The 8,344-nt window shown below is 75.4% G+C and overlaps 1 protein-coding gene across 2 annotated transcripts; it reads left to right on the top strand.

The window, feature by feature from the left end:
* Positions 1–491: 491 nt before the first annotated feature.
* Positions 492–3,778, top strand: IRX4 (iroquois homeobox 4; the record flags this gene model as incomplete). 2 transcript variants are annotated; one of them, XM_084233707.1, is made up of 5 exons in its annotated part: positions 492–536; positions 900–1,148; positions 1,544–1,650; positions 2,302–2,627; positions 2,976–3,778. In XM_084233707.1, the coding sequence occupies 5 exons, from the start codon at positions 492–494 to the stop codon at positions 3,776–3,778; spliced, it is 1,530 nt and encodes a 509-aa protein (XP_084089833.1). The 2 variants fall into 2 exon arrangements, with proteins under 2 accessions (XP_084089833.1, XP_084089832.1); XM_084233706.1 differs by having other exon boundaries at positions 2,209–2,627.
* Positions 3,779–8,344: the final 4,566 nt, after the last annotated feature.

Genomic DNA, 8,344 nt, shown 5'->3' with positions numbered 1-8,344 from the left:
GGGGGAGGCCGGGGGCGGGGGAGGCGGGGGGGCCGGGGGGCGGGAGTCCCGAGGGGCGGGGGGGGGGGGCCTGGGGTCGGGAGTCCCGAGGGGCCGGGGGTCGGGGGGGGGGGCCGGGGGTCGGGAGTCCCGAGGGGCGGGGGGCCGGGGGGCCGGCAGCCGAGGGGGTGGGGGGGCCGGGGGTCGGGGGGCCGCGGGCTGACGTCAGAGGCCCCGCAGCGGAGGCCGCGCACGTCCGACCTGCCGGCTTCGCGCGACTCTTTTTTTCCCCTTTTTGCAAAATATGTGTTTGCGTCGCGGCGGCGAGGCCGGCGGGTCCCGGGGCCCCGCGAGGCGCGGGGATCGCGGCTCCGAGACGCCCGCGCTGCTCCGCGTCCCCCGCCGGGAAGTCGGCGGGGCGCGGCGCGGTGACCCCGGCTTCTGCTTCGCCCCCAGCGCCTAGGACGGGCGCCCCGGCCCCCGCGCGCAGGACCCCGCCGGCCCCGCCCGCCATGTCCTACCCGCAGTTCGGGTACCCCTACTCCTCGGCACCCCAGGTAAGGGGCCGGGCCCCGGGAAGGCCCCGCCGGCTGGGCTGCGCGCGCCCTCGGGGGCCGGCTGGGCGGGGCGGGGGCGGCGGGGGCTGAGCCGGGCGGGGGCGCCTATTCCCGCCCGGCTTCGCCCCCGCCGCGGGCTCCGAGGCGCCCGGGGCCCCCAGGCCGGCCGGCGCGCCCACACCCCGGGGCTCCCGGCCTCGGAGCCCCCACCGCGGAGGCGCGGCCGCCCCCGGCCCGCACGGCGACGCCCCGAGGAGGGCCGGGAGCGGGGCGCGCGGGCAGCCCCCGGGAATCCAGAGCGGCCGGGCGCGGGGAGGGAGGCCCGGCCCGCGTGCGCCCGCCTCCCCCGCGCCTCGCCCGCAGTTCCTGATGGCCGGCAGCCCCCTGGGCACGTGCTGCGAGTCCGGCGGCCGCGCGCTGGCCGAGGCGGGGCCCGCCGCGCCGGCCCAGGCGCCCGTGTACTGCCCGGTGTACGAGGGCCGGCTGCTGGCCACGGCGCGCCCCGAGCTCGGGCCCGCGGCGCTCGGCGTGTACGGGGCCCCCTACGGCGGCGCGCAGGGCTACGGCAACTACGTGACCTACGGCTCCGAGGCGTCCGCCTTCTACCCGCTGGTGAGGGGCGCCCCCCCGCCCCCCGCCCCCCGCCCCCCCCCCGCCGCTGCCCTGCGGCTGGACACGCGCCGCCGGGCGGGGAGGGAGGGAGGGAGGGAGGGCGACCCCGCGGGGGCACCTGGGGGCTCTGGGGGCGCTGTCCCCTCCCTCCTGCCCGCACCCGGCGCGCCCCTCCCAGCCCCGCTTTCCCCGCCCACCTCCCCCCTCCCCCTCCCCCTCCCTCTCCCCCCACAGCCCCTCCCGCTCCCCAGCCCGCGCCGCCCGCCCCCCCTCGCTCCAGGCCCGGGACCCCCGCTGCCGGCTGCCGGCCAGGGGGGTGGGGGCTGCCCGAGCGGGGAGCCCGCGGGGCGGGGGCGCAGCCGAGTCCGGCGCCGCAGGCCCCTGTGCTCCTGCAGAACAGCTTCGACGCCAAGGACGCGGCGGGGTCCGCCCACGCCGGCCTCGCGCCCGCAGCCGCCTACTACCCCTACGAGCCCGCGCTGGGCCAGTACCCCTACGACAGGTGAGGGTCCCCCCGGCCGCCCGCCCCCCCAGACCTCCGCTCCCGGCAGCCCTCACCCCTCTGACCTTCGGCAGCGTCGCTAGGGGCAGCGGGTCTCCCTGGGGCCTCCAGAGCGCCCCCCCCAGCAGGACGGGCCTGTCCTGCCGAGCCGCCCTCCCCGCAGGATGGGACGCGAGTGCGGAGTCCCCGCCCTGGCAGGCAGCAGCCCCATCCTCGCAGGGGACAGGCACACGCGTAACCCCAGAAATCCTCTGTGGTCCCCTGGGCACTCCCTCCCCAGGACACCGACGGCGGCTTCTCCCCAGGGAGTTACCTGGCCGGGCTGCTTCTAGGGGTGTGTGTTCCCAGAGGAGAGAGCAGGACAGTGCCCCGGGGGGAGCTGGGGGCCCGCGGCCTGTGCAGGCTGAGAGACCCGCGGCCTTGCTCCTGCTCCCGCCCTCCCCGGCGGCCGTCCAGGCCCTGCTCCTTTGACCCCACAGAAGCTGGGTCTTGGTCCTCGGCCACGGAGGCAGCGGTGCTGGGCTGGCACGGGGTCCAACCCCGGAGTGGCCAGCGTAGAGCAGCCCGCCTACCCCCACCGGGAAGCCGGGCTGTCCTGGCCGGGCAGCGCCCCGGGGAGCCGGCCCACCCCACTGCCCAGCCTGTCTCCAGGTACGGGACCATGGACAGCGGCACGCGGCGCAAGAACGCCACGCGGGAGACCACCAGCACGCTCAAGGCCTGGCTGCAGGAGCACCGCAAGAACCCCTACCCCACCAAGGGCGAGAAGATCATGCTGGCCATCATCACCAAGATGACCCTCACGCAGGTGTCCACCTGGTTCGCCAACGCGCGCCGGCGCCTCAAGAAGGAGAACAAGATGACGTGGCCGCCCCGGAACAAGTGTGCGGACGAGAAGCGGCCCTTCGGGGAGGGCGAGGAGGACGGCCCCGAGGAGGAGGCCCCGGGGGAGCCCCTCAAGAGCACCAAGAATGAAGGTGGGTTGGGGCCGCCGGCCACAGGGGGCCGTGCCCCCCACCACACCCCCATGTGCCCTCCCGCCCACTCTGCGCCTCCAGAGAATTGCTCTGGTTTTCCTGAGGCAGAGGCTGGGGCCTGGGCTGCCCGCGCTGGAGCCCGAAGTCCCAGCCACGCCTCACGGAAACCCTCCCCCACTGGGCCTCGCCGCTGCTGCCAGGGGCCTAGAGCCTCTGGGGAGGGGGGGGCTGGGGCGCTTCTCCCAGTTCTGGAGTGGGGCTCCTACCTGCCGGCTCCCTGCCCAGGCCAGGCCCTGGGCTCTGATGACCCTGAGGTGCTCCTGACCCTGTGCACACTCCCGCCCGCAGAGTCGCCCGGCAAGGAGAGAGAGCTGGCGCTCAGCGACCTGGAGGACTTTGACCCCCTGGAGACCGAGCCCCCAGTGTGCGAGCTGAAGCCCCCCTTCCAGCCTCTGCACGGCAGCCTGGAGCGTGTCCCCCTCGGACCTGACGGCCCCAGTGTCCCCGGCAAGGAAGCCTCCGGTGCCCTCCAGACGCCCCTGGCTGCTGCGGGCGGGGCCGCCCTGGGCCCAGAGCTGGAGCGGGCCCGGAGCTGCCTGCAGGGCGCGGCTGCGGGGCCGGAGCAGCAGCCTGGCGCAGGAGCAGGCCCGCAGGCATGTGAGGCCAAGCTGGGCTTCGTGCCCGCGGGGGCTGCGGGGAGCCTGGAGGCCAAGCCCCGCATCTGGTCGCTGGCGCACACGGCCACAGCCGCGGCCTCCGCCCTGAGCCAGACTGAGTTTCCGTCCTGTATGCTCAGGCGCCAGGGCCCCTGCACCCCCGCGGCGGCCTCCCCGCCCGCCGCCCCCGCCTCCACCAGCGCCCCGGACCGGCACCAGGACTCCCCGGTCACCAGCCTCAGAAACTGGGTGGACGGCGTCTTCCACGACCCCGTCCTCAGGCACAGCACTTTGAGCCAGGCCTGGGCCACCGCCAAGGGCAACCTCCTGGACCCAGGGCCGCTGGGACGCTCGCTGGGGGCCGGAACCAACGTCCTGCCCACGCCCCTGGCCCGCGCCTTCCCGCCAGCAGCGCCCCGAGATGGCCCCGCCCCTGGCCTCGCCAAGGAGCTGCTGGCCCTGCCCAAGGCCGGGGGCAAACCCTTCTGTGCTTAAGTCAGGAGGCCCCTGAGCAGCCGGGACGGTGCGCAGCCCACCCTCGAAGAAGCTGTCCCCGCTGAGTCTCGGCGGGAAGGCAGGACCCTGGCAAAGGGGTGCCCCGCCCAGCCCCCCGAGGGGGCATCAGCTGGTGTCCCGGGCTGCGGCCCCCATGGCTGCTGCCGGGTTCAAGGACCCCGCTGGACGCCAGTCAGCCTGGCCCCTCTCAGCCTCTGACCAGGCCAGAGGCCGCAGAAGAGCGGCCTCCGGAGCATAAAGTTTACGCCCAAAGGTTTACAAGCAGAGGACGCCTGCTGCGGGCTTGTTCCGCCCCTGCCCCGCGGCCGCCGCCTCTGCCCCCGCCCCAGGGACCTTGGATTCCACCTCAGCACGTCACTCACCCACACCCCCACGGCCGCGCGGCCGCGCACTCTTGACTCCATAAAGTTGTGGGTTTTTTAATTGTATGTTCGCACTGGTAACTGCCTGCTCCGAGGCCGATGTAATAAACCGAGCCATGGCGTTTGCATTGCAGAACGGACAGCGGGTCTGGGGCTCCAGCTCTGTAGGGGAGCAAACCCCGGGGGCCAGCGCTGAGCCAGCATCCCCCTGAATCTGGGGTGCGCGAAGGCAGAGCCAAGCCCTTGGCAGAGAACCGCTGGGCTCTGAGCTCTGGACCTGGCGCCTGAGCCCCGTCCCGCCCTCCCAGCGCGGGCTCCGGAGTTTGGAGGGACAGGGCTTTTCCGAGCTCCCCAGGACTGCCAGCCGCTGGGGCCGTGGCGACCCCGCTGCACCCGCCTGGGGCTGGGCGCGGCCTCTGAGGAGGGGCCGCCTTCCCCCGCCCGCCTGGCCGCCTGCCGGGGTGGCCGCCCTGCTGCGGAGTTGGCCGAGGAAGAGGCCGGCCGGGTGAGCCCGCGGGGGCGGGGGCGCAGCTCTGCCCTGTGGGTCACGCCAAGGGGCCCCTGAGGCGCAAACCCGCTGCCCCAACCCCAGTCCCGCGGCAGAGAGGCCTGAGGCCGGGTCGCTGGTCAGAGGAAAATCGCCGGGTCCCGCCGACCGCCCTAGCGGAGTCCCCGGGCACCAGCCCCTGGCCCGGCGAGGGCTGCAGGAGCGGCCGTGCGCCCCCCACCCGGCTTGTCCGCGGCAGGGACGTCCTCGCGGGGTGGGGAAGCGGCGAGCGCAGGGGGAGCGCAGGGGGAGCGCACGGGGAGCGCAGCTGGCCCCGTCGGGCAGGCGGCCGAGGTGGGGCGCCGCGGGGGCGCCGCGGGGGCCTGGGGAGATGGGTGGGGGGCGCGACGGCCGTCGTGGGACCCGCGGGGCCCGGATCCCCTCCGCGCAGGGCGGGTGGGCGGCCCCGGCGTCGTGCGGGCGCGGGGCGGGGGCGCGGGGCGGGGCCCGAGGCGCGACCCCTCGGGCTGGACGGGGCGCCCGGCGGCCCGGAGCCCCGCGCGCCCGGCGGGTAATTGGATGCGCGCGCTGTCAGGGCCGGGCCGGCGGGGCTGTCGGCGGACGCGCTGACGGGCCTGTCAAGGGCTGCGCGCGGCCCCCGGCGTGCGAGCGAGCATCAGCCAAGATAATTTGAAGTGAAATTTTCATTTTGACAGTAAACCCCTCAATTTCTAAAGGCTCGGCGCGGAGCGCTCGCTGGCAGGGGGAGGCTTTGCGGAAAGCCCACGTCTTAGACTGAAAAGGGCAAAAGAACTCGAATTAGTTGTAATAGATAAAAGGGCAAAAATAAAGAGTCGAGGGCACTTGACAGTAATAGCGAAAGTGGCGTCTCGGGGGAGACGCGGCGGCCGCGGCCGGGGCGCCAGGAATTTTAATGCGGCCCAGGGCGGCCGCGCCCCCGCCCGCAGACAAAGGCGCGGCGGGGCTGGACCTCCCGGGAGCCGGGCGGGCGGGGCGGTCTCGCATCCCGGGGCTCCCCGGGCGCCCCAGCCTGCGGCCCCGGGGCCGGCTCTGCGCCTGGCGGGGCGGGGACCGGGCGGCCCGGCCGGGGCGGGGGCGCAGACTCCCGCGCGAGCCCGGCGCGTGGGAAGAAGCCGCGAGGCTGGAGGGGGAGCCTGGGGGAGCCCGGGGGAGCCTGGGGGAGCGCCCCCGCCCGCGGAGCCCCGCCCTCGCCCCACCCCCGCGGGGGCGCGGGGGCGCGGGGGCGCGGGGGCGCGGGGGCGCGGGGGCGGCGGGGCGCGCGGCGCGGGGGGGGGGTGTGCGGGGGGGCGGGGCGGGCGCCCAGGCGTGGCGGCCGCGGGGGCGGCGTTGCGGGCGCTCCGGGCGCGGCGCGGAAGGAGCCGTGACCGCTGGCGCGTTACTTTCCATTACGGAGCCTGACAGCGGCCCGCGTCGCGCCGCGATATACGGGCCGGCCCGGCCCCCTCGCCGCCGCGGGAGACGCGCCCGCCGGCCTGAGCTCCATCCGCCCCGCGCTCCATCCGCCCCGCGCGCCGCCCGTCCCCCGCGCCCTCGCGGCGCCTCCCCTGGCCCCGGGCGCGGCGTCCCGCGCGGTGGGGCTGGACGCGCCCCCGCCGCCGAGGCAGGGTAGTGGATGGTGTCGGATGGTGTTGGAAAGGCAACCAAGACGGGAAGTGCTGGTCTGGGGAGCGCGGGGCGCCCTGCACCGCTCCTCGCGGGGGCGGAGCACAGGAGGCCCGGCCGCCCTCCCCTGCCCCCCTCCGCACCCCGCGGCCTCGCCAGGGCTCTCAGAGCTGTCGCCTGGGGGGGGGGGGGCCTGGGGACCGCTTGTCCCGGGGCGTCCCGGCACTGGGCAGCCCAGGGGTACAGAGGGGCCCTTTCTGCTAGAGCCCAGTCTCAGGCCGTGATGGAGCCAAACAATGGGGCCTAGAGGGCGAGGGGAGAGACCGGGCGGGGACCCCAAGGACCAGCAGCACCTCCCACACCAGGCCTGCACCCTGGGGTCAGGCCCTGCAGCAAGGCAGGCAGGATGGGAAAAGCCTGGGGTTGCACCAAGTGTTTGGGGGCCCCCAGGGCCCCCGGCAGCCATGAAGTTAAGGAAATCAGCCACCTGCCAGGCGCCAGCGGGAAGGCTGCAGCCAGAGCAGATGCCCAGAGGGACACTGTGTCCACGGGACCTTGTTGCCCTGCTCAGTGACCTGACTGGACGCGGCGGGAGGACTCTGCACCGGGAAGACTGTGCCTGGAGCACCGGGTCGGTCATGGTTTGGGGAGACGGGGCTGGGGGTAAAGGGTATTGCCAGGCTGTCGAGAGGCCCAGCCCCGGCCCCCCAGCACCCCAGACTCGCCAGCTGAGGGCTGGCGTGTGAGCGAGGGCCTGGCAGGCACCACGGCGTGAAGGGCCCCTCCCCAGCCGGGGTCTGGGTGGTGACGCGTGGCCGGGAGGCCAGCACCCTGCTGGCTCTCAGCAGGAGCCGCTGCCCGGAGGACTCTGCTGCCGGGACTGACGGGGAAGCTCCCCAGGAGGCAGCCTCCCGGGGCCCGCCCGCCGCCCACTGCAGCACATGCACACGCATTCGCGCACGCTCACGCCTGCGCACGCTCACCCACACCTGGGCTGCACACGCTCACACCTGAACTTCCCCACAGACCTGCATCTTGAGGGCTTGAGGAGTGACAGGGCCACTGCTGGAGTTGGGGTGCGGCCATTTCCCCCCTCATGGCAGCAGCTGGATCTGGCCTGTGAGCAGGTGGTGCAGGGGCAGGAGAGGCAGGGCAGGGGGCAGCCCAGGCATCCCCTAGAGCTGTGGCCGCGGCTCCGCTGTCCCACACCCTGGCCCCGGGACTCCACCCGCACCCTGTGGCCCAAGACTCCCCAGTCCCACCCTCCAGACCCCCACCTGGGATCAGGAGAACATGGCGGCCGCCAAGAGGCCGGCTGCTGGACCTCGCTGGGCCGGGCCTGCCCTCTGCAGCGGCCAGTGCTCCCAGCTGGGCAGGGCTGGTCCTCTGCGCCACCGGCTGCGCCGAGCCCGACCGGGAGGCTCGCCACAGAACATCAGCCAAGCTCAGGGCGGGCCTGGATGCCAGTGTACCTGGGCACGGGCCAGGGAACCTCCAGGCCGTGGGAGCAGACCTTGGTGGCCAGCACCAGCACCCCAGGTGCCAGAATGCACGGCAGGCCTGCGGGCGCCTGGGGGTGCTCCCGCCTGCCCAGGGGGTTAAGGGGACGCCCCCGGGGCCTCAGGCACCTGTGGCCGGAAGGGGATCTGGGGCTCCGACCCAGAAGTCTCGGTTTAGGGGCCACCTGCCCCCCCACATTTGCCGGTTGACAGAAAGGCCCCTCCCAGGCGCCCGAGGCCGGGTCTGCCGCGCGGATGTGGGGCCTTCGCGAGGGCGCGGCCGCCGCAGGCGAGGACGGCCGAGCGCCAGGGCCAGGTCGGGTGGAGACGGGCGGCGCCCTCGCCACCTGCCCGCCGCCAGCGCCCTGCAGGGCAGCGCGGGCGAGGCGACGCCAGCCGAGCTCGCGAGGGGCCCGGGACTCCGGCCCGCGCCAGCCCGCAGCCCCCGGGGCCGGCCGGGGCCCGCCCTGCTCCTCCGAGACGCCCAGCGGGCTGCGGGGACAGAGCGCAGCGGTGCCCGCAGCCCCTCCCCAGGGGCGGGGGTCTGAGCCCT

The sequence above is a fragment of the Talpa europaea genome (genome assembly GCF_964194135.1).
Source record: "Talpa europaea genome assembly, chromosome: 5".
In the NCBI taxonomy this organism is placed as follows: domain Eukaryota; kingdom Metazoa; phylum Chordata; class Mammalia; order Eulipotyphla; family Talpidae; genus Talpa; species Talpa europaea.
Note: the sequence above shows the minus strand (reverse complement) of the source record. Positions and strands in the feature narration are given on the sequence as shown.